The sequence below is a fragment of the Coregonus clupeaformis genome, chromosome 13 (genome assembly GCF_020615455.1).
Source record: "Coregonus clupeaformis isolate EN_2021a chromosome 13, ASM2061545v1, whole genome shotgun sequence".
Lineage (NCBI taxonomy): Eukaryota > Metazoa > Chordata > Actinopteri > Salmoniformes > Salmonidae > Coregonus > Coregonus clupeaformis.
In genome coordinates, this window is record NC_059204.1 from 37,796,198 (window position 1) to 37,821,748 (window position 25,551).

The window sequence follows — 25,551 nt, forward strand, 5'->3', positions numbered from 1 at the left end:
AGTCAGTCGGCAGCCGCCTGCACTGTCGGCTGCAATGTCGAACATGCCCAATGTGTTGGTTACACATGGCAAAGTGTGTCTAGTGTGTGCAGGTAAGACCCCGGGGCTTTCATGTACAGAATATCACCATAGTCCAACAAAGGCAAAAATGTGGCTGCAACAATATATTTTCTTTCTTGAAATGAAAAACACTACTTTTTCATAAATAAAAAGCCCAGTCGCCTAGCCCACTGGGCACAGACGTCAATCCAATTTATATATTGGAAACAACATTGATCAACCAGTGATTGCCCAGTGGGACAGAATCCACTCACTGATTAGACTACAGTACACAGAGGGCCACATCGACATCACCACTGCTGCTCAGCTCTCCATCACCTGGTAAGTTGACATCAGGTTGTCTGAGAAGATACAGGCCTCAATAAGCGGCATCTGGGTTTGGAGAGATGCCTTGCATTAGGGAAGTTGTAGGCTACTATAAATTAAGAAAATTTGATATATTTTTTGTTTGTTTCTCAAATGCACCAAATGCAATATTTACATTATTTAAACATGATTAGGTTGTATGATTTGGCAGCAAATATTGGCAGTCACACTGTAATCGTAGAAGTAGGCCTACTACAACATATAGAAAAGTCGATTCTTTATTTACATTTTAGCAGACGCTCTTATCCAGTGCATACATTTTTCATACTAGCCCCCCGTGGGAAACGAACCCACAACCCTGCCGTTGCAAGCGCCATGCTCTACCAACTGAGCCATTTAGTAGATTATATACTTTACCTACAGGGTTTACGGTGTAGCATGCTTAACTACAATTAAGTGGAATAGTAGTCATCCACATAGCATTATCTTAATAATTTCAGTAATCCAAATTACATAGGCTAAAAAACAACCTCTACTTGCTTGAAGTTGCGCTGTAGCAGTTCTATTATTATATGTCTATCTGTGAGTCGCGTCTTGATGACGTAAGCGTAACATGTGTGAGTTGTGAGCGAGTACATGGTACGATGGCTGGCCACATATCACAACAGCTCGAGGATTTATTAAATCCTTTGCCCAAGTTCACAGATCCAGAGGATGATCATGATGAAGGTATATTACACTGTTTGTCATGTTTAACAGGTACATTTTGCTTTCCATTTGAAGACAATGTTTCCGTTTTTATGTATCAAGTCTTTACACACACGCCAGGTAGGCGCGTGGCAACTGCATGCAAAGCTAGACAGTTAACGTTAGCAAGCAAGGTAGCACACTGAAAGCACCAATTCACCAAAGACATCTCCATAACCTGTTCTGATGCCCAACATGACCACCGTGTAAGCAACAGTACTGGCAACCGTCCACGTAGCCATGTGTTTGTTGATGTTTCAAACAGCCCAATGAATGTAGGACGGGAGCCACTGGCACTGCACCGCACCATTCTAACAGCTGATCCTGCTAGCAACTACTGGTGCTGCTAGCTAATTATGTTGACCCTTTTCACGAGACGTTGGCTGTTACTTGCTAGCAAATATTCTTGTCGCTCTATCTAAACCTCATATTCGTTGCTAGTAATTATGCTTGATGCTGTGGTTAGTATTCTCACTCTGGCTGCTGTTCAATATACAAATCAACATTAACATGACCTTACGGAGAAGTGCTTTATCCTGTCATAGTTATTCAACTTGACTTTCTCTTAAAGACAAGTCATCTGATTTAACCGATCTATAACATTCTGGCCCTGATAAGTTGCCAGCCACTTCGTTTATTGATCAGAATGACTATGAACACTCGTTGTCTCTTGGTCATTCAATCTGACTGTTTTGATTGCTTCCAGAGACGAAAGCCAAGGTGGTAGAGGCGTTTGATGAGGGTGATGATGAAGCTGTGGTTGCCTTGAGTGGGCTCCGGAAGAAAGCTATCACTCTGCTAGAAGAGACTGACAAACGGTACCTGGGCAAGGCAACCTCCCGTAAAGACCTGCTGAAGGAGATCGAAGGGTCTGGTGAGTTGGAACATGAATGTGTAATTTATAATAATGTTAAACATATATGTAGGATAATCAATGCAACTGACCATGGGGGAAAATAAATAAGTAACCTGTCAAGAAAGTTGGATGAGAGCTGTAGTTTGCTTTCAACTACTTGAAATGCCCAGTATGAAAAAACAAATATATGTATTCACTAACTGTAAGTCACTCTGGATAAGAGTGTCTGCTAAATGACTAAAATGTAAAATGTAAATGCACCCTTTTTCCTTCTATCCATGGAATTAGCCCAATTGTCAATCTGACAAAGTTGGATTGGTAAAAGCAATAGGGTAGTAACATTCATTTTACGTATTCAATCAGATACATGACTACATTTTAGGATGGGAGGAAGGTAGGGTGTATTTATTTCAAGGCACTGCATTTGAAAATTCTCATTTGTAGAATTCTGCCCTCTTGTGGTTCTGCAAGGGGCACTTTTACAATATGTAACTGACCATCATTCAGTTCAATATGAACTATACTGAACAAAAATATAAACTCAACATGCAACAATTAACGATTTTACAGTTCATATAAGGAAATCAGTCAAGTGAAATAAATTAAATAGGCTGTAATCTATGGATTTCACATGACTGGGCAGGGGTGAAGTCATGGGTGGGCCTGGGAGGGCATAGTCCACCCACTGGGGAGCCAGGCCCAGCCAATCAGAATGCATTTTTGCCCACAAAAGGGCTTTATTACAGACAGATATACCCCCCAGTTTTATCAGCTGTCCGGGTGGCTGGTCTCAGACGATCCCGCAGATGAAGAAGCCGGATGTGGAGGTCCTGGGCTGACGTGGTTACATGTGGTCTGCGGTTGTGAGGCCGGTTAGACATACTGCCAAATTCTCTAAAACGACATTGGTTGCAGCTTATGGTAGAGAAATTAACATTAAATTCTCTGGCAACAGTTCTGGTGGACATTCCTGCAGTCAGCATGCCAATTGCACGCTCCCTCAAAACTTGAGACATCTGTGGCATTGTGTTGTGTGAAAAAACGGCACATTTTAGACTGGCCTTTTATTGTCCCCAGCACAATGTGCACCTGTGTAATGATCATGCTGTTTAATCATCTTATTGATATGCCACACCTGTTAGGTGGATGGATTATCTTGTCAAAGGAGAAATCCTCACTAACAGGGATGTGAACAAATTTGTGCACAACATTTGAGAGAAATAAGCTTTTTGTGCACATTGAACATTTCTGGGATATTTTATTTCAGCTCATGAAACATGGGACCAACACTTTACATGTTGCGTTTATATTTTTGTTCAGTATATAAATAAATGTGCCTCATGCCACACTGTAATCTCTTATAATGTTGTAATGTCTCCTAGATTAGTACCACAAGGCAAATTGCTGGGGAACAGGATACCATAGCTTTAATGGATTGATGTAGGTTCCTTATTTACAATTGAATCAAGTAAAGTTATATCCTATGCTCAGCTGTGCATCGTCATATCATGTGTAGACGTTTTATTACAATAAGCATGTGTACCATAAAATAGCTTAGGCCTACATCTACTAGCGGTCTGGTTTTTTGGTTATTCAATTGAGAAATTGCTTTGTTTTTAATCAAGTGAATCCCTGTTTATCCAAACAAATGCTTTGATTAAGGCAGCAATCAATTTATACCTAGAAGACAACTGATTACAGCATTAAGCTGTTGTGTACACGGCATCACTACTGTTGTTCAGGTGCTGAGTGGAAGGCCATCTACAGCCTTATCTGCCTACATTAGTTAGAATTGCAATTTTATTTCGCTGTATGGTTATTAATGAACATCCTGGTTTTATCATTCCATTTTAATGTGACTTTTTAGGAGAGGATGATGACGATGATGATGAAAACGAAGAGGAAGAAGAAGATGATGATGCTGATCTGGAGGATGGAGAGGCTGAAGATGGAGATGATGATTCTGATCTGGAGGATGGAGAGGCTGAAGATGGAGATGATGATGATGATGATGCTGAAGAGATTGAGAGTGACATCGCTAAAATGAAAAGCTTGGTGTCTAAGCTGAAGGAGACTGACATCACACTTCCCTCAGAGACAGACTCCCATGAGCTAATAGAGGGAATGGATGACCTTGGAGAGAGCGAAGAAGATGATGATGAAGAAAGTGATGATGATGAAGAAAGTGGTGATGAGGATGGAGAGAGTGAAGAGGAGGAGATGGAGAATGAAGCTGACGATGTGGGAGCTGTGATGACGTTCTCTAAAGAGAAAGTGGAGGAAGAGGTGGAGAAAGGGAAAGCTGTGAAAGATCAACTTGGTATGTATTTGTAATATAGGCCAGTGGAGGGTCCTCAGAGGAGGAAGGGGAGGACCATCCTCCTCAGTGAATTTCATTAAAAAACAAAAGTAAAACATTTAGAAAGTTATCCTTTTTAGATAAAACTATACTAAATATATTCACACGTCACCAAATAATTCATTAAAACACACTGTTTGGCAATTAAGCTCTACAGTAGCCTCAATAGCACTCTGTAGGGTAGCACCATGGTGTATGTAAACTTCCGACTTCAACTGTATACATACAGTGGGGAGAACAAGTATTTGATACACTGCCGATTTTCCTACTTACAAAGCATGTAGAGGTCTGTAATTTTTATCATAGGTACACTTCAACTGTGAGAGACGGAATCTAAAACAAAAATCCAGAAAATCACATTGTATGATTTTTAAGTAATTAATTTGCATTTTATTGCATGACATAAGTATTTGATACATCAGAAAAGCAGTACTTCATATTTGGTACAGAAATCTTTGTTTGCAATTACAGAGATCATATGTTTCCTGTAGGTCTTGACCAGGTTTACACACACTGCAGCAGGGATTTTGGCCCACTCCTCCATACAGACCTTCTCCAGATCCTTCAGGTTTCGGGGCTGTCGCTGGGCAATACGGACTTTCAGCTCCCTCCAAAGATTTTCTATTGGGTTCAGGTCTGGAGACTGGCTAGGCCACTCCAGGACCTTGAGATGCTTCTTACGGAACCACTCCTTAGTTGCCCTGGCTGTGTGTTTCGGGTCGTTGTCATGCTGGAAGACCCAGCCACGACCCATCTTCAATGCTCTTACTGAGGGAAGGAGGTTGTTGGCCAAGATCTCGCGATACATGGCCCCATTCATCCTCCCCTCAATACGGTGCAGTCGTCCTGTCCCCTTTTCAGAAAAGCATCCCCAAAGAATGATGTTTCCACCTCCATGCTTCACGGTTGGGATGGTGTTCTTGGGGTTGTACTCATCCTTCTTCTTCCTCCAAACACGGCGAGTGGAGTTTAGACCAAAAAGCTTTATTTTTGTCTCATCAGACCACATGACCTTCTCCCATTCCTCCTCTGGATCATCCAGATGGTCATTGGCAAACTTCAGACGGGCCTGGACATGCGCTGGCTTTAGCAGGGGGACCTTGTGTGCGCTGCAGGATTTTAATCCATGACGGTGTAGTGTGTTACTAATGGTTTTCTTTGAGACTGTGGTCCCAGCTCTCTTCAGGTCATTGACCAGGTCCTGCCGTGTAGTTCTGGGCTGATCCCTCACCTTCCTCATGATCATTGATGCCACACGAGGTGAGATCTTGCATGGAGCCCCAGACCGAGGTTGATTGACCGTCATCTTGAACTTCTTCCATTTTCTAATAATTGCGCCAACAGTTGTTGCCTTCTCACCAAGCTGCTTGCCTATTGTCCTGTTGCCCATCCCAGCCTTGTGCAGGTCTACAATTTTATCCCTGATGCCCTTACACAGCTCTCTGGTCTTGGCCATTGTGGAGAGGTTGGAGTCTGATTGAGTGTGTGGACAGGTGTCTTTTATACAGGTAACGAGTTCAAACAGGTGCAGTTAATACAGGTAATGAGTGGAGAACAGGAGGGCTTCTTAAAGAAAAACTAACAGGTCTGTGAGAGCCGGAATTCTTACTGGTTGGTAGGTGATCAAATACTTATGTCATGCAATAAAATGCAAATTAATTACTTAAAAATCATACAATGTGATTTTCTGGATTTTTGTTTTAGATTCCGTCTCTCACCGTTGAAGTGTACCTATGATAAAAATTACAGACCTCTAAATGCGTTGTAAGTAGGAAAACCTGCAAAATCGGCAGTGTATCAAATACTTGTTCTCCCCACTGTATGTTGTAAACTTTCATTCAAAGGTTGTAGCAACCTCCTTGATGGTTATAGGGAAAATTTGAGTATCATGTAGTAGCCTAAACCTATCGCTGTTACATTGAACTGGGTGAATGGAATATGAATGACAGTCATCCAATATGTTGTAATAGAAATAAGGCCATGCTCATGAGAAAAAGTAAATCGTCCTCCCTCATCTTGAATGGCACCGACTGCCACTGATAATGGCCTATGTGTAGCTCTGCCAAGCATGAACCAACTTAAAGGAATAGTTCTGGATTTTGGCAATGAAGAGTCAGATTAACTTGTGGATACCATTTTTATGTCTCTGCGTGCAGTTTGAAGGAAGTTGCTAACTAGCGTTAGCACAGCTAGCTGTTCCTGTAGACTTCCAGTCATTTAGTTGACGTGAGTTAGCATTGGCCCGCGAAACTACCTCCTAAATTCCTTCATACTGGGCGCAGAGACATGAAAATTGTATCCACAAGTTCATCTGTCTCTGGGGAAGTAGATACAATTGGCAAAATCCCAAACTATACCTTTAAGCACATTGTATCACCTATTTTTCTCAGTAGACAACCATGTCATTTGTTTGATTGAATCTCCACAGCTCTTTGGGACCAGCTACTTGAGGGGCGAATTAAAATGCAGAAAGCTCTTCTGACAGCCAATAAGCTGCCACAACCACATACCTTCCCAGAGTTCAAGAAGAGGGGCGGAGCAGAGTTTGCTGGAGCATTGAAGAATAGTGAGTGCTTTGTTTCTGCTTGTATTTTAAACATTACATTTTATTTTACAGCTATCAAGAATATGAAATGAATTTAACTTTATTGTTCCCCAGAGGGAAATTGAATAAAAAGGAAATAGCAAAGGACAATAACAAGCATTACAAACAAAGTTTACAATCCAGTAAATGATGTGGTCATAATACTGAATGTTTTGTCTAGACATCTTCTCTCCCAGACACAATTTAGAAGATGTGTATTGCTTCCCTGCATATGCAATGATCATGAGTGCGTAAAATAAGTTACTTTAAATGCAATGGCATTTGAAACATGAATTTTTAATCATAATGGACAGGGTTGGTGCTAGTGTTATGGTTTTAGTATTTAGTGGGTAGAAAATAATTCTAACTATTTGTCTAGAAGTAGGCTAGGCTGTCCGTAAGAACATTTCTACAAGAAGATTGTTATAACAAAATAACAGTTCCACGCTTTTGTTATAAGAAATATATTAATCCTTCTCGTTTCCACAGTGGAATCATATGTGAAACGCCAGTTTGCCTTTCTCTCATTATTGTTTAAACCTGACCGATTTGGCTTGATTCTTCTAATACTATTTCTTGTTCAAGGCGTGGTGGTAGTCTACCTCCCTCATGAAAATCACTCATACAATTTTATAATCAATGCCCACAGTAATAGGATTCCTCTGGCCATGGGCAATTAATACAGTTTTTCCATTTTTTTCTCTCCTCGTGCTGATCTCAAAGCTACGAGACACTGGCTTCTCCTCATTTACATATTTATTGCATTGGACTCAAATCTGGCGAGTGATTGATGTGGATCCTGCCTCCTGAATTTTTAGCGGCCCATTATTATGAAAGGGAGGGAGGGGGCTCCAGCGTGCCAGTGCACTTTTGATTAAAGTTGAAGAGGACAGAATCATAAGTGTTCCCCACCTCCTTTCTTTTCCTACGCCATGTGATTTGGAGGGCAAAGTCTCGAGAATTTGTTTTAGTGGATGTTGACAAGATGTGGACTAACAAAAGCCAAGGCGGATCTGCTCCAAAAGATTTTAATCAGTCATGCTTGGGGGCAATACTTGCTGTAGATTTGTTGGACAAGTGAAGTTATGAGGCATATTTTCTATTGTTATGTGGCATAACTTCAGTGTATTATTATTTTTGGCTAATATTGAGGAATTTACTTAAACAGTTAAACTCATACTCCCCCTAATTCATATATATATTTTAAATTATATTAACTAATCGTCATTTCAGAGTTTGACAAAGACCAATGTAAACTTTACTTCAGACAACCCTATGTTCATAACATGTTTGCCTCTCTCTACCCTCTTGGTTCCCATATCTCTCTGTTAGTATATTAGGTCCTGACATGATGTTCTCTCTATGGTGTTCTGTAAGGTCACAAAGCCCTGAAGGCTCTCCAGAGGTCTCTACTGGAGCTACAGGACCAGCTGCTCCATCAGAACCCAGACACCAGGCCCATCTCCCTGGGCAACACCTGGGGAGCACACAGGTCAGCACTGCCTCTCCTCCACACCCCACACCCACAGACAGCACATGTAGTGCTCTGCTATATGAAACACACTCCTGATTAACATGAATAGGATGCAATATTTCTCTGAAATGCCCTGGAATTCAACCTACTTATGGCTTTAGAATTGAGGGTTGAGTATTATTTTGTTGTTCTGTATCCATAATATAGTGATGAGGAGATTCACAGTGATGAGGAAGAGGAAATGAAGGAAGCAGTGGAACCGGCTGTGGAGACAGGTCCTCCCAAACGGAAGCTGGAGATGGCAGAGTACCCAGACTTCATGGCCAAGCGCTTCGCTGCCTTCCAGCCGTACCGCGATGCCACGCTGCAGAAATGGCACGACAAGACCCGGCTGACCATGGGAAAGAGCAGCAAGGTCCCCCCCCCCCCCACCCCACACACTCATCTGCACCAAGCAAGGACACACATCCACATGCCCCAGCTGCACAGAGCTTCGCTCTTAGCACCTAACCAGTCTGCACTGCAGTGTGTGCGTTCTCCATCTGCATGCACTGTGCATAATGGCACCATCCATCCCTTAAGCACACTTCAGCACTCAAATTTCATAGCTCTCATAAACCAAGGGCTAACATGCCAATTCAAAACCGGACTTCATATTGTACGTTTTTTCTTAATTGTTTCGGTGTTTTCACTAGACATACTGCAATTGGAATAATCTAATGCTCTTAAATGTTATATACAGAGTAGTGATGCTGTAACTAAGTTAAGGTCTTGTTTCTGACTGTTCTTTATCTCTTCTCTCAGGGTTTTGGGGCGTTTGACAGAAACATCCTGACCCAGGTGGAACAGGTGCTAATGGACAAGGAGAGGCTGCTGAGACGCACCCAGACCAGACGCTCCGAGTACAGAGTCCTGGGCAAGCTAGAGGCCTCAGCCCCTGTACATGAGACCACCACTGCAGAGGGAGAGGTGAGACTGGAGGGGAGGAGAGAGGGTTATGTAGTATAGGTAACATGTTGCGAAGGCAGACAGATAGTGTATGTAGCCAAGTGTCCTCCTTTTGACTGCTAGTATCCATAACTAACTCACATCCCCCTTAAGTTAACTGTACAAGAAGCTCTATAGTTAAGGTTGCTGCTCTGGTTGGTGGAGGCTGTCACCATGATACCCCCCTCCTCAGTCAGATTTCTTCCAGCTAATTGTATTAAGCTGTTACAGCGTTAACTGAGTGAGATACATTTATCTCTGTATCTTAATTGAATCTAGCCAGCAACTGAACTATACTAACCTGAAATATAAGCAGTGTCGCGGCCCAAAATGATTCAAAGCAAGGAGCATTTGCAGGTTGGTTAATACATTACGGGAGAGAGAGTGGTTGTTTCAGCAGTTTTAGATTAGGGACATCCCTCTCCCTCCTCCATAGGTGTCACTTTATCTGGAGAGCAGCCTGTTTATCTGGGGTGTTACATCTGGAGTTTATGGCTTTACCTCCTGCACACCGCTACATGACAGAGAGCTTTCTCTCTCCCTGGCTCTCACCCTTCCTCCCTCTCGCTCTCATCCCTTCTCTCTCTCCTATCTCCTCTGTTTCTCTCTTAGGGGACAGAGCAGGTGCTGAAAGCCAATACACATCTGAAAGACCTGGACGAGGAGATCTTTGATGATGATGATTTCTATCACCAGGTAAATGTCAGCCCTATAGCATGAAACATTCTCCAACACTCACAAGGACTGAACCATTCCTAAAACGTTTTATTTTCTTATTAAAGTGGACAGAGAATATTGCACAAGAGACAGGCAGCGTCAGAAATTAGACCTGCTTTGATCTTGGTAAAGTACCCCTCTCTACACATGGTGTTGTGAGTCTGGCTTGCCACGATACTCCAAGCTATTGGATGGCACTACGTTGTGTGGGGTGAAGCACCAGGACTGCCCTTGTTATTGTAGTTTGTCCTTCAGAGGACACCGTCCCGTCCGCTCAGTCTCCCCCAGTCTGAAGGCTCCGGAAGTGCAGCTCAGAGCCGTTCCCTGTGGGACTTAGCCCTCCATGCTCCAGTAATGCTCCTGTAATACATGCATTCTAATGTGGCTAACCTCTCACAGCAGGCTGTAGCTGGACTGATGTTTGCATTCACCTAAACATTTTTTGTCAGCAACTCTGTGCATGCCATAAATCACCATTGTGTGTGTGTGTCTGTCTGTGTGACGCTGACTCCTGTATAAGGACTCTCCACACTGCTCAGTACAACTGAGGCGTGGTCATTAACCATGTCTGTGAACATAGCAATCACTCACACTGGATTAGAAACATTATGTAGCGCCAATGGAGCTTTAACAGTTACATTCACTAAGGAACTGCAAGATATGCAGATTCCTAACCTACGTTCTAACCAAGGATGAGGAAACAAACAAACAAACCAAAAAATAAATATATATATATATATATATATATATATACATATACAGTGGGGAGAACAAGTATTTGCTGATTTTGTAAGTTTGCCCACTGACAAAGAAATGATCAGTCTATAATTTTAATGGTAGGTTTATTTGAACAGTGAGAGACAGAATAACAACAAAACAATCCAGAAAAACGCATGTCAAAAATGTTATAAATTGATTTGCATTTTAATGAGGGAAATAAGTATTTTAACCCCTCTCAGACAGATTTCTGGCTCCCAGGTGTCTTTTATACAGGTAACGAGCTGAGATGAGGAGCACACTCTTAAAGGGAGTGCTCCTAATCTCAGCTTGTTAACTGTATAAAAGACACCTGTCCACAGAAGCAATCAATCAATCAGATTCTAAACTCTCCACTATGGCCAAGACCAAAGAGCTCTCCAAGGATGTCAGGGACTAGATTGTAGACCTACACAAGGCTGGAATGGGATACAAGACCATCGCCAAGCAGCTTGGTGAGAAGGTGACAACAGTTGGTGCGAAACACTAAATAACTGTCAATCTCCCTCGGCCTGGGGCTCCATGCAAGATCTCACCTCGTGGAGTTGCAATGATCATGAGAACGGTGAGGAATCAGCCCAGAACTACACGGGAGGGTCTTGTCAATGATCTCAAGGCAGCTGGGACCATAGTCACCAAGAAAACAATTGGTAACACACTACGCCGTGAAGGACTGAAATCCTGCAGCGCCCGCAAAGTCTCCCTGCTCAAGAAAGCACATATACAGGGCCGTCTGAAGTTAGTCAATGAACATCTGAATGATTCAGGGGAGAACTGGGTGAAAGTGTTGTGGTCAGATGAGACCAAAATGGAGCTTTTTGGTCTAAACACTCACCGTGTTTGGAGGAAGAAGAAGGATGAGTACAACCCCAAGAACAGCATCCCAACCGTGAAGCATGGAGGTGGAAACATCATTCTTTGGGGATGCTTTCCTGAAAAGGGGACAGGACGACTGCACCGTATTGAAGGGAGGATGGATGGGGCCATGTATCGCGAGATCTTGGCCAACAACCTCCTTCCCTCAGTAAGAGCATTGAAGATGGGTCGTGGCAGGGTCTTCCAGCATGACAACGACCCGAAACACACAGCCAGGGCAACTAAGGAGTGGCTCCGTAAGAAGCATCTCAAGGTCCTGGAGTGGCCTAGCCAGTCTCCAGACCTGAACCCAATAGAAAATATTTGGAGGGAGCTGAAAGTCCGTATTGCCCAGCGACAGCCCCGAAACCTGAAGGATCTGGAGAAGGTCTGTATGGAGGAGTGGGCCAAAATCCCTGCTGCAGTGTGTGCAAACCTGGTCAAGACCTACAGGAAACGTATGATCTCTGTAATTGCAAACAAAGGTTTCTGTACCAAATATGAAGTACTGCTTTTCTGATGTATCAAATACTTATGTCATGCAATAAAATGCAAATTAATTACTTAAAAATCATACAATGTGATTTTCTGGATTTTTGTTTTAGATTCCGTCTCTCACAGTTGAAGTGTACCTATGATAAAAATTACAGACCTCTACATGCTTTGTAAGTAGGAAAATCGGCAGTGTATCAAATACTTGTTCTCCCCACTGTATATATACAGTTGAAGTCAGAAGTTTACATACACTTAGGTTGGAGTCATTAAAACTTGTATTTCAACCACTCCACTCATTGGTGCGAAAAGTGTAAATCAATCCCAGAACAACAGCAAATGACGTTGTGAAGATGCTGAAGGAAACAGGTACAAAAGTATCTATATCCACAGTAAAACGAGTCCTATATCGACATAACCTGAAAGGCCGCTCAGCAAGGAGAAGCCACTGCTGCAAAACCGCCACAAAAAAGCCAGACTACGGTTTGCAGCTGCACATGGGGACAAAGATCGTACTTTTTGGAGAAATATAATATGGTCTGATGAAACAAAAATAGAACTGTTTGGCCATAATGACCATCATTATGTTTGGAGGAAAAAAAGGGGGACGCTTGCAAGCTGAAGAACACCATCCCAACCGTGAACAACGGGGGTAGCAGCAACATGCCGTAGGAGTGCTTTGCTGCAGGGAGGGACTGGTGCACTTCACAAAATAGATGGCATCATGAGGAAGGAAAATTGTGGATATATTGAAGCAACATCTCAAGACATCAGTCAGGAAGTTAAAGCTTGGTCGCAAATAGGTCTTCCAAATGGACAATGACCCCAAGAATACTTCCAAAGTTGTGGCAAAATGGCTTAAGGACAACAAAGTCAAGGTATTGGAGTGGCCATCACAAAGCCCTGACCTCAATCCTATAGAAAATGTGTGGGCAGAACTGAAAAGGCGTGTGCGAGCAAGGAGGCCTACAAATCTGACTCAGTTACACCAGCTGTGTCAGGAGGAATGGGCCAAAATTCACCCAACTTATTGTGGGAAGCTTGTGGAAGGCTACCCGACACGTTTGACCCAAGTTAAACAATTTAAAGGAAATGCTGCCAAATACTAATTGAGTGTATGTAAACTTCTGACCCACTGGGAATGTGATGAAAGAAATAAAAGCTGAAATAAATCATTCTCCCTACTATTATTCTGACATTTCACATTCTTAAAATAAAGTGGTGATCCTAACTGACCTAAGACAGGGAATGTATACTAGGATTAAATGTCAGGCATTGTGAAAAACTGAGTTTAAATGTATTTGGCTAAGGTGTATGTAAACTTCTGACTTCAACTGTGTGTATGTATATACAGTACCAGTCAAAAGTTTGGACACACCTACTCAAGGGTGTTTCTTAATTTTTACTATGTTTTACATTGTAGAATAATAGTGAAGACATCAAAACTATGAATTAACACGCATGAAATCATGTAGTAACCAAAAAAAGTGTTAAACACTGCTTTTCCAACAGTCTTGAAGGAGTTCCCATATATGCTGAGCACTTGTTGGCTGCTTTTCCTTCACTCTGCCGTCCGACTCATCCCAAACCATCTCAATTGGGTTGAGGTCGGGGGATTTAGCACTCCATCACTCTCCTTCTTTCTTGGTAAAATAGCCCTTACACAGCCTGGAGGTGTGTTGGGTCATTGTCCTTTTGAAAAACAAATGATAGTCCCACTAAGCGCAAACCAGATGGGATGGCGTATCGCTGCAGAATCCTGTGGTAGCCATGCTGGTTAAGTGTGCCTTCAATTCTAAATAAATCACAGACCGTGTCACCAGCAAAGCACCCCCACATTATGACACCACCTCCTCTATGCTTTACGGTTGGAAATACACATGCGGAGATCATCCGTTCACCCACACTGCGTCTCACAAAGACACAGCTCCAATTTGGACTCCAGACCAAAGGACACATTTCCACCAGTCTAATGTCCATTGCTCGTGTTTCTTGGCCCAAGCAGGTCTCTTCTTCTTATTGGTGTCCTTTAGTAGTGATTTCTTTGCAGCAATTCAACCAAGAAGGCCTGAATCACACAGTCCCCTCTGAACAGTTGATGTTGAGATGTGTCTGTTACTTGAACTCTGTGAAGCATTTATTTGGACTGCAATTTCTGAGGCTGGTAACTCAAATGAACTTATCCTCTGCAGCAGAGGTAACTCTGGGTCTTCCGTTCCTGTGGCGGTCCTCATGAGAGCCAGTTTCATCATAGCGCTTGATGGTTTTTGCGACTGCACTTGAAGAAACTTTCAAAGTTCTTGAAATGTTCCATATTGACTGACCTTCATGTCTTAAAGTAATGATGGACTGTCGTTTCTCTTTGCTTATTTGAGCTGTTCTTGCCATAATATGGACTTGTTCTTTTACCAAATAGGGCTATCTTCTGTATACCCCCCTACCTTCTCACAACACAACTGATTGGCTCAAACGCATTAAGAAGGAAAGAAATTCCACAAATTAACTGTTAAGGAGGCACACCTGTTAATTTAAATGCATTCCAGGTGACTACCTCATGAAGCTGGTTGAGAGAATGCCAAGAGTGTGCAAAGCTGTCATCAAGGCAAAGGGTGGCTATTTGAAGAATCTCAAATATAAAATGTATTTTGATTTGTTTAACACTTTTCTGGTTCCATATGTGCTATTTCATAATTTTGAGGTCTTCAAAAATAAAATAAAGACAAACCCTTGAATGAGGGAGGGGGTGATTTTACAAAACATTAGGAACATATTGAGTTGCACCCGCTTTTGCCCTCAGAACAGCCTCAGTTCATCGGGGCATGGCCTCTACAAGGTGTCGAAAGCGTTCCACAGGGATGCAGGCCCATGTTGACTCCAAAACTTCCCACAGTTGTGTCAAGTTGGCTGGATGTCCTTTGGGTGGTGGACCATTCTTGATACACACAGGAAACTGTTGAGCGTGAAAAACCCAGCAGTGATGCAGTTCTTGACACAAACTGCTGTGCGTGGCGCATACTAACATGCCCCGTTCAAAGGTACTTCAATCTTTTGTCTTGCCATTCACCCTCTGAATGGCACACATACACAATCCATGTCTCAATTGTCTCAAAGCTTAAAAATATATATTTTTACCTGTCTCCTCCCCATCTACACTGATTGTGGTGGATTTAACAAGTGACATCAATAAGGGATCATATCTTTCACCTGGTCAGTCTGTCATGGAAAAGGCAGGTGTTATTTTGTACACTCAGAATGTATTATATGTGTGGCTAATGACTGTGTTTGTGACCTCTCGGTAGGACCCATTCTCTCTGTATCTTCCCCTGTCTCAGGGCCTTGAAGCTGTCCATACAGAAAGCGAGCACATACAGAAAAACAGAGCCCCATATAGGGAGAGGAGAGCCAGGGGGGTTAATTAGGGACATTAATGAAGATTCTCTCTCTCCTGATTGGGGTCAGGGAGAGGGCTGCATGGTGGCTGATTTTAAACAAAATGGTCAAGACAAGGCGTTACTATCTCTGGGGGAAACTCAAAGGAACATGGATGAGTATTGGAACCTCTGCCTGTACTAAGGGACTGTGGATTGTGTGACTGTATGATGAATGAGAGCTGTCCTCTCCAGTACAGCTCATTAGGATGTTGTACTGTGAGGTCCAGTGATGATGATACTCTGGGGTCCTGGCATGGTGTTGCTCTGTTAACCGAGGCTGATGCTCAGCAGTGGTTCATTCTGGCAGAGCCAGGGTGGTCTGGGCCCGGGTCCTGGGATTGGCTGATGGGCTGACACTGATGAAGAGGTTCAGATTAAGTGAATGGATTTGCTGGAGGGACAGAGAGGGAGAGCTCTGTTCTCTGATGAATGAACGGGGGGTTATAAAGATGTCTACACACATATGAAACTAAATACTGTTTCGAAACACCAAACTAAGTCTCCCCTTTTGCGCTCTTTCCCTCCTCTCCTCTTACTCTGTTCATCTCAGCTTCTGCGAGAGCTTATTGAACGCAAGACAAGTGCTGCAGACCCCAACGACCAGGTGGCTATGGGCAGGTGAGTGATGTGTGTGTGTGTGTGTGTGTGTGTGTCTGTGGTGCTAGGATGTGTTGTTTCCCCTCTAGGCTTTTTCTGGTAGGGGCCCTCACATCCTCTCCTCTCCTACTCTTCCAGACAATGGCTAGCCATTCAGAAGCTCCGCAGTAAGATCAAGAAGAAAGTGGACACCAAGGCCAGCAAGGGCCGCAAAGTCAGGTGAGTGGAGGGAACAGAGAAATAGTGAAGAAATACAGGTTCACTAGAATATTTCCTTTTCTCCACATTCAAACTCTCAGAATAATGTAGTACCATTGTTTCCCTGTACGTCTTGTTCCATTTATGTCAGTTAGGAGTATTAGGTCTGTTTTTAACATCCACTGCAGAACAAGCTCTTTATTTCTCTGTCCAGGGAGGCTCTAATGACAGAATTTATGAAAATACTTAATACATTTCAGTTCCTCCGATGCTGGTTTAAATGCCAGTTTATCTATAGTCCTTTCAGTTATTTCAATTATCTTTTGATAGAAAACATCCCCCTCTGTTAATGTAAATTACATTTCTATGTGGCCTGATTAAATATTTGAGGACTCAAATTGATAATTTGTATTTATACATATAAAACTATTTGCCAGTGGAAAAATTGCAATTACAGCATTTGTTTTCTCCATTTATTCCAAGTGGAAAGGTCAGCCTTTTATTTGGGGCCTTTTGTACCCATTGTTTTTCTCCCGGTTTATCTTCTACACACAGCACAAACAAATGGACTCAAACACTCCCACACACTCACATTTATTAATGGACAAACCACAGTTACGCACACTACATAATTGAATGTGTGTGTGTTCCCTATTTCTGATGGTGTGCGTGTATGCGCGTGTGTGTGTCTGTCTAGGTTCCACATCCACAGTAAGTTGGTGAACTTCATGGCCCCCATCGACCACAGCTCCATGAATGACGACGCACGGTGAGCACCTTATTGTTGACGCGTTACAGGAGTAAAGGCAGCGCACTTCACCACTGGCATGCCAATATTGACCTGTTCTTCAACCTATCACCACCTCCTTTATCTTGGGGCTGTTAGTCACAGATCTCAGTGTTCTCCTGTCACAGCCATACATCTGACTCACTCACTGTAATCTCACATACCTGAAATGACTGTCCTCAGGACGGCTACCCTCTCATAAATCCCTGTGTCCTGCGTTGCTTGTCTGCGCTCACACCCGCATTGTTCCCTTTGTAGTATTTTCTGCCACCTTCTGTAGTTGGTTGGTTTGATTTCTAAATTAGATGAACAGGTTCTTTAGTTGTAATGTATAGTTTGCTGATTGTCCTATTATATGTGAGTTTACAAAGGCCATAGAATGAGTGTTGCAGTGTCCACAGTGGGCCCATATTGATTCTCAGCACACACCTGAGACAGAGGGGACAGTAAATGGCTAGGCACGTCCTCTGCCTCTCCTCCTTATCTGTCCTCCAGTACATACTGCAGGTAGAGTAGCTGAGGCTGTGTGTTGTGTTCACTGAGATGACAGGCATTCTAAACACGGTAATGACTGCACAATGGGCTGACCTTCCCCAGCCCTGCCGTGTGTACGTCCCACCTCATTTCCATAGCAATCAATGGCCTACAGTAATAATGGTGATGTATGGCCGTTGCATCAGGCTGGCCGTTGACCTTTCCCAGAGAGCCACACTGGCTGACCTTTGGGAATGAATGCCCTGGCACAGTCCCCCTCACCCTCTATACCTCCCGTCCCCTCCTCCCTCTCTCCTGGCTCTCCTCCACCGCCATATCTCACCGATGCGCTGGCTTTACGGATGCAGCCCGCCATGCTCCACTGGCTCCATGAATGTTAATGTCGGGGGGGAAGGGCTGGCACAGAGAGGGCCAACACACATACATTACATGCACATTGTGCACATTTAAGTCCTCTAGAAGGTATTTAGACACTCATCATGGCACATTTCTGCATCGGCATGTGACATATAGGATATGCAATTTGAGGCAAGCTGCACCTTCAACACACTTCAGCTCCCCTGTTCCTTGTCTCTTGTCTTCTCTCCATTGCGCACACAGTCAGTCCTACATCAGCCTGGGTTCTGTGCCTCTCCTCCCCCCATCATCCCACTGCTCCTCAGTATTCCCCAGCTGATGTTTACCGAGCTCAGGCAGAATGAGAATGTATACATTACGTGGTGATGATCAGAGTGTATTGTAATCCTTGACCCTGGTGGTGCATTTCAAATGGGGATTGGGGATTAAGTCCCTCCTGTGGCTGGCTACAGGCTGCCTGCCCCCTGAGAGCAACACAAGGCCCCTCTTTAACTCAACACATTACACAGGAGCCTGCACTGACTGGTTATGCTGTAGTGGACACAGTTTTGTAACAGATTTTAATCTGTATGGTTGTCCACTGCAGTAAACAGAGCAGTGCAGTGTGGGAGCGATGGTTGTCCTGTTCATGTTCTGCAGTGATGTCTCAGGGACTCTAGGCTACCTATAGTTAGCCCTTTGCCCTGTCCCATTGAAGTGGACCCACAAGCAGTCTTAACATGACTGGCTGCACTCTGACTAGACCAACTGACTCTAATAAACTCAACACAATTAACTAAGACATGTCACTTCTGATGACATCACATACTGCCATCTAGTGTCTGTTTCATAATGCACAGACACACAGGCTTCACATTTGCATGTATACGCTGAACATGTTTTATGGATGTAGAAAATAAATGTATGTGCAGATAGTCGGACACAAACTAAACCAGCCCGTCTCAAAATTAGGCCGTATTTATCTGTCTGTCTGTCTGAGTAGAGCCACTTTGACTGGAACATTTGACTGATTGAAATGACTGAGCTGGTTAGGGGAGATGAGTCTCCAGAAAGGCAGTCCAGCCCAGAGAGATGGAGCTGGAGAGCAGCTGGGGCCTCTGATTCCATCTCTGCCTGGCTGTGTTTGTCTGCTCTTTGTCATCGGCAGGCCAGCCACAGAGTGACAGGCACTTGTGTTCAGGCAGTAATCAGAAGGCCCTGGGCTTCATAAAGACCCCTCTTTGTCGTTCCTCTCATCTGGACTGTTGCATATACCCCCCTAATTGGAATCCTGCAACTGGGTCACTGGCATTGTCTCTCAAGTGTCGTCGAGACGCATGAATGTGGAATTATTCCTGCTCCCGATGCATCATTGAGACCTCTTCATCCTTCTCTCACCTACTGATTTCTTCTTCTGTCACATTCAAATGTTCAGTGTTGGCGACTGCCAGTTTTGATAATACTTTTGCTAATACTAATGATTTTTGTTCTTGAAAAAAAAAAAGTGTTAACTTTTATATTTTTCCTGTTGGTGTAGGACTGAGTTGTATCGCTCACTATTCGGGAAGAACTCGTTTGCTGAAAGTGTGGTGCGGGAGTGACATGCTCTTAGCTAGCAGGAAAGATGGACAGCACAGAAGGCAGAACCACCCAGGAGATAAACACCATATACCTCTTCCTCTGATCCAGCCCTGCTCCTCTCTAAAGGCTTATGAACAGTATCAGTCTAGAAGTTAGTTCAGACTGGACCTGACTGGTTTGGACTTTGCTTGAAGAGACTGTTTCTACTAATGTTGATACTGTCAGGAAAAACTACATTTTTGCCAACTTGTTTTTATTATCTCCTTTTAATGTCTCTTTCTGTGAATAAATACCAGGGTGATTTATGCCTGCTGACCGATGGAGGGAAATTAACAAAAGCAGAGTTTGTTGGTGATTAAATGTATTTTATTGTAGTGGGGTTTGTTTTTTTACTTATGGGGGAAAAAACTACCTAACAAGCAGCCATGCCAAACCTAGCATAAAGCAATTCCTCGTAACTTTCTCGGAACAATCTTGTTCTCTCCGCTCCAGAAGGAGTAGGAAGGGCCTGATGCTGCAGTTTGTCAGTGATTAGCGCTGGAATTAGCCAGCCTAGCGTGCCTCCACAAATGAGCAAAGCCCTCTGGGAGACTGGAGAAACCAGGCAAGGCGCATTTCCAATTATACCACCAAATGACTCATTTTCTTATTGGGCCTCCCATAATTGTGATGGGTATTGGGTGTATGCAACTCAATTTGTCTTACATATTTGTTGGTAGGATGGTAATAGAGTTGACGGAGCCAAGGGGACGATATGAAAGTGAGACAGGAAAAAAAACAAAAGGGATGAGATGGATCCCTCACTATTTGTTTGATCTGTCTCATCCCTTTTAAGACTGTTGAAGTTTGAAAAAAAAAGAATGCCACTTTGATCATCTGTGGGTTGATGCATGAGAAGAGAATATCATTTCAGAAAATGCCTCTCCCCAAGTATGATACTTTTCTTACACTGCATTTGGCAGAATTACTGAAAAATGATGGTGTGATAATCAGGATGATCCATTTAATGGTAAATAATTTTGTAATAATGTCGATATTAATGCAATGTTTGACTCCAGTTGAGTTTGAAAAGATAGGCCAACTCAATCCGCTTGAAAAAGCTAAACAAATCTGTCAAACCAGGTAAGTTAAGTTTACTTTATTACATTTGAACTGAGGTAAATCGAGTTCACTACAGTAAACACATTCACCTTCCTCATTCAGACAAACAGCCAATCACCTCGTTAGTAACAGGACTACCAGCAATATTAGACAAATAGAATTTAAGATTAGCACTGTGCATGAAGTCATCCTACATTGCCAATTCTTGCCTCTTTCAGCTAGGCAAAATACATTTTTTCCCCTTACATTGAATCAAGTATTATGTAAAATTTCTGAGGCTCTCCAGCAGCTAGGCCGCCATCACTTTGCCATGAAGAGACTACAGTTTCCTCGATCCATCCCTGTTCCTCAATGAGCGTAACCAAGTTTACACAATACTATCATTTTCTCTGTCACTAGTTACCACAGCCACAAAGTCAAAATGGGCTATATTGTAAAAATGTATGACACACATTATCTTTTTGGTCTTCGTTTAAGGTTAGGCATGTGGTTAAAACTTGTAAAAATAGGCAGGGTTTAGCCATAATGACTTTTTGGCTGTGCTAACTAGTGACGACCCATTTACTCTTTGGAAAGTCAATATTGAAAGGAATGAAGACGTTTAATGTAAAGAACGTCACAAATTAAAAGTAACTTCAACATAATTAACTAAAATTAACAGAACATTTTAGAAGCACACCTTTTGTAATACTGAATTTATAATTCCAGTGTACACCACCTAGTTCTCTTTAACATGATTGCCATTTAATAAATTAGTCACCTAAATGTTTAATATATTTTCTTACACAATAATTGGCAAAAATATACCCCATGGGAGGAAAAAACATAATTCTCAACCGTTATGGCACCAATTACCATTAATAGTGTTTGCTTGTGTCAGTCTTTTAGTATAATATAGAGCAAGCTGTGCTGAACTGAAGCCTTATGTAAGTAATAGAACAGTAAGGTGCATTCAGAGCAGTGTGAGAGAGGTGACAGCTGCTATTCTATCTGCATCAGCGGGTGTGCCTGCCTGCCTGCCCATAGCTCACCCCAGGGCCAGTGTGGGGTGGTTGGGTCTGAATAGATCCCTCTTCCTGCCTCCTGCTGGGCTCTTCTCTCCAGGCCCAGGGCAGAGCGACCCGCTATCCCCATCACAATGCCACGCTCCACTCCCTACCCTGGGTTTTATCAGTAATTAAGTGCTCTGTGCAAAGGTGTGCTAACCCCCCACCCTCGTGAACCCTCCCAGCAATCTGCTGCAATTTTGTCAAGATCGCCATCAAAACACTCCGAACACCCAATGCATGTTTTCCTGTCCAATAGGACAGAGGCTCGTTATGATCGCAAATGAAGAGCTGCTTCCACCTTGGCCAATTGTGCGGTCCCCAAGCTTGCCCTCATTCATGTTAGTTATACAGTATATAGTTTCTGGTCTTGGCTTTGTCTATCATTTTTGCACATAGATATATCACAACTAACACATTCTGTAAGACATGTGAATGCATTACCCTGGACATCAGACATGTAAATAAATGCATTACCCTGTGTTTCAGCTCTCCCCCCTCCCTCCAGAATCATTGCCAACAGTTTCATCAGTAACAGCACAGCCTCCTTGGGCTGCCATGCTGGCTCCTCCTGCCCCAGTTTCCGGCACAGTTCCTCCACAGGTGCAGTGCACCTAAGAGAGTGGGGCCCTCTAGGTGGTGGCCGGGGCAGCATCCATGGTGGACAGGATGCGGACCACCTCAGCACGCTGTGTAGGGGAGATGTGCTGCGTCATGTGCACAATGGAATCCATGGCAACCTCAGGGTTTGCTTGGACCAGGCTAAGGAGAGAAGAGAACCTGAGTGAGACTAAGGAGATGCACAGCCAGGTAAACAAAGGGTTACATGGAATAAAATAGATTCTGTGCAAATCAGTGACATTGCACTTTCCTGACCCCAGGAAATATCCCACTGCATAAACAGATGGTACTATACAAGGCTTTGAGCTGACTTCTACCGGCCATCTCAAGGCTGGTAGGTTCCCAGTGACATGGCAGGCTGTTCACTAGAAACACACGTCGATTTCACCCGTTTGAAAAGGTCCTGAGAACGTTGATATGCCGTCCTCGGTGCTCACCAAAAACAAAACAATGGCACAGCATTGGGCTCATACTCACGATGCTCAGAGCTAGAGTGTGCTGCTTAGACCACTGTGCCAAGGCAGTTCACAATTTTCTAGCAAGCAGGGAGAGTACTTGATGATACTAAATGGAAACAGCGCATTTAAAAAAAAAAAATCATTTTGTTTTATGCTTTCCCTAAAGCGTAGGCCTAACCACTCTGAATAATACCTAAACTTAACAGAATGAATGGGTCAAAAATCAACTTTCATTCAATTACGTCAAATCCTGAAGTGAAACTATGAGATCAGGTTGGATATGCCTATTAAACAGGCTGTCTGTCTCACCTGCGGATCTGCTTGAGGATGTGGTCCCTGCGGATGTACTTGATGTTCTCGTCGATGACAGACCTGGCCCCCTCCTCCTCCTTCAGCTGCTTCTCCAGCCACTCCACTACCTCCTCATTGCTGTCCCACAGATAAGCCTACACACACACAGAGAGAGAATAGAGGAAGATTTACTCCAACTTCTCAGTGACAGATTCTTTTTTTGGGCTAAAGTTTATCCATATCAGTGGGAAAACACCTGTATTTCAAATTTCACCCACGTCTGACCCCATGTTTGTTTCGAGCAGGAGAGTACTACAATCATTTTCTCATAACCTTGCTTGTTTGAACGAGCAAGTCAAGAAAGTGGGGAAAAAACCCACACAAAAACCCACATTTTCCTATCAGAAGTGAAAGTGCGAGAGCTACAAAGTAGGCCCCTGATGCCTTTTTGACTGGACCTGATTGAGAAATCCATATTCATGAGTGCAGCCAGTCTCTGATCCCAAACAAAGGCAGACGGGGGCTTAGGCAGATTGGGAGGGCGGTAATGGCCTCACGCTGTTTTAAGAGCCCTCCTGCTTGTAGTCCGCAAGAACATTTAATGCCCTTATTAATCATTTTTAATCCGTTTGCTTTTAATTAAGAAACAGCGAGTCCCTCTCCTATCTGCACGTGCCAGGGCTCAGATTAATTGTAGCTTAAGATAGCCGGCCCTGATTGGGGTAATGTATTAGCTAACAAGACGACCGCTTCTAAAGAGATACTCTCAGTCTACCTCAGGAGCTGGGCTTTTTCTAGTCACCCCTGAAAGGCAGCAGTCTGGGCTGAGGGACATCTATTCTATCAGCATCACCTCTAGTTCATTCTACCTAGCCATAACCGAGACACCACAACTCCTGGTTTGAAATTGAACTGATCAGAATGTATATATTTTTTTAAATTCCTAAAACCAGACTGAAGGAAGGTATAGATGTATAATCTGCAGCCTCTAGCTGACAGTGACCGTCAGTGTCTTTGTGCTGTGGTGGGCTGGTTTGAGGAAAGTAGAGGAGCAGGTAATGGACAGTCACCTTGACGGTCCCCTCAGCCTCTACGAACCAGCGTCTCAGCATGGCCTGGATCTGTCCATCGGTCAGCTCACTGTTGGCCACCTGGATCTTCATCTTGACTGTGTCCTCCAGCAGCAGACGCCTCAGACGCCAGTAGAAGAAGTGACGTGATGTCCGCCACTCCAGGATGTCCTGGGAAACCACACACACAGCAGAGCTTCAGAGATTAGATATCTCACTGACAAGCCATACTGGCTGACTGATATTAGAAAATTTAAATATAATCTAATATTGTGTAATTATTGCCCCCAAATATCTTTTTCATTTCTGACATTACTCAATTTACATAAGAACGGAAGAAAATATCTTTGTATATCATGATATGATGACTTATGAGTGCAGGAGGCTCTCCAGACACTAGAAGTCATCTGTCCTTGGTATTCTACTGAGCACCTGTGTGTCTGTCAATCAGATTCTTGTGCGGTTGCATTTGCAGGAATCTATCACAGATAATTGTGCTGTTGCATTTACAGGCATCTTGAGAGCAACTGAGATTGTCATCTATTATAGAAATACTTCAGTTACAGAAATGCCCTAGCAGCCTTCCTCTCATGAACCCATTGTGCGTACGTGTGTTGCAAGAGTGTGTGTGTGATGGAGAGAGCTTGGAATCCTGCCTGGGGCTGTTCTGTGCTTGCTGAGGTGATGGGCCGGGTCATCAGCAGGTAATTATAAAGACACGTCTCACAGCCTGAGAGAGATTGGAACACTCTTTTCCCTAGGCATCTACTGAACACTATATTCCCTAGGCATGTCATCGACTGCACCAGTCTACTGCATTGTGGGTAATACAGGCTTGGTTACTCACATACCGCATAGATACAGTTCTGTGTGTATTGGAATGAGACACCATAGAACAACACTTTTTAATGTAAAATGTCTTCACATATAGCTATGGGGCCTTTTGTGACCTTCATTTCCATACTGTTCTGTTACAATCGCCATTGCACTGCCCTATCCCATCTGGACAAGAGGAATACCTATGTAAGAATGGGGTTCATTGACTACAGCTCAGCCTTCAACACCATAGTACCCTCCAAGCTCATCATTAAGCTCGGGGACCTGGGTCTGAACCCCGCCCTGTGCAACTGGGTCCTGGACTTCCTGATGGGCTGCCCCCAGGTGGTGAAGGTAGGAAACAACACCTCCACTACACTGATCCTCAACACAGGGGCCCCACAAGGGTGCGTGCTCAGCCCCCTCCTGTACTCCCTGTTCACTCATGACTGCGTGGCCACGCACGCCTCCAGCTCAATCATCAAGTTTGCTGACGACACAACAGTGGTAGGCCTGATTACCAACAATGA

The 25,551-nt window shown here is 43.5% G+C and overlaps 2 protein-coding genes across 8 annotated transcripts in view; one reads left to right on the forward strand and one right to left on the reverse strand.

The window, feature by feature from the left end:
• Positions 1-976: 976 nt before the first annotated feature.
• LOC121579902 (protein AATF) lies at positions 977-19,923 on the forward strand. Its single transcript, XM_041894870.2, has 12 exons — positions 977-1,095; positions 1,820-1,987; positions 3,837-4,289; positions 6,757-6,894; positions 8,290-8,404; positions 8,594-8,801; positions 9,191-9,355; positions 9,986-10,069; positions 16,175-16,242; positions 16,360-16,440; positions 17,117-17,188; positions 19,575-19,923. The coding sequence occupies exons 1-12, from the start codon at positions 1,011-1,013 to the stop codon at positions 19,636-19,638; spliced, it is 1,701 nt and encodes a 566-aa protein (XP_041750804.2). The 5' UTR covers positions 977-1,010; the 3' UTR covers positions 19,639-19,923.
• An 818-nt stretch (positions 19,924-20,741) lies between these two features.
• Positions 20,742-25,551, reverse strand: part of LOC121579901 (acetyl-CoA carboxylase 1) — a 45,635-nt gene continuing 40,825 nt past the window's right edge. For all 7 annotated transcript variants that reach the window (XM_045224361.1, XM_045224362.1, XM_041894869.2 and 4 more), the window contains 3 exons: positions 24,206-24,376; positions 23,154-23,290; positions 20,742-22,527 (listed from right to left, as the gene is read on the reverse strand). In XM_045224361.1, coding sequence (XP_045080296.1) covers positions 22,398-22,527; positions 23,154-23,290; positions 24,206-24,376 — 438 coding nt within the window. In that variant the 3' untranslated portion in view covers positions 20,742-22,397. The remainder of the gene's footprint in view (positions 22,528-23,153; positions 23,291-24,205; positions 24,377-25,551) is intronic.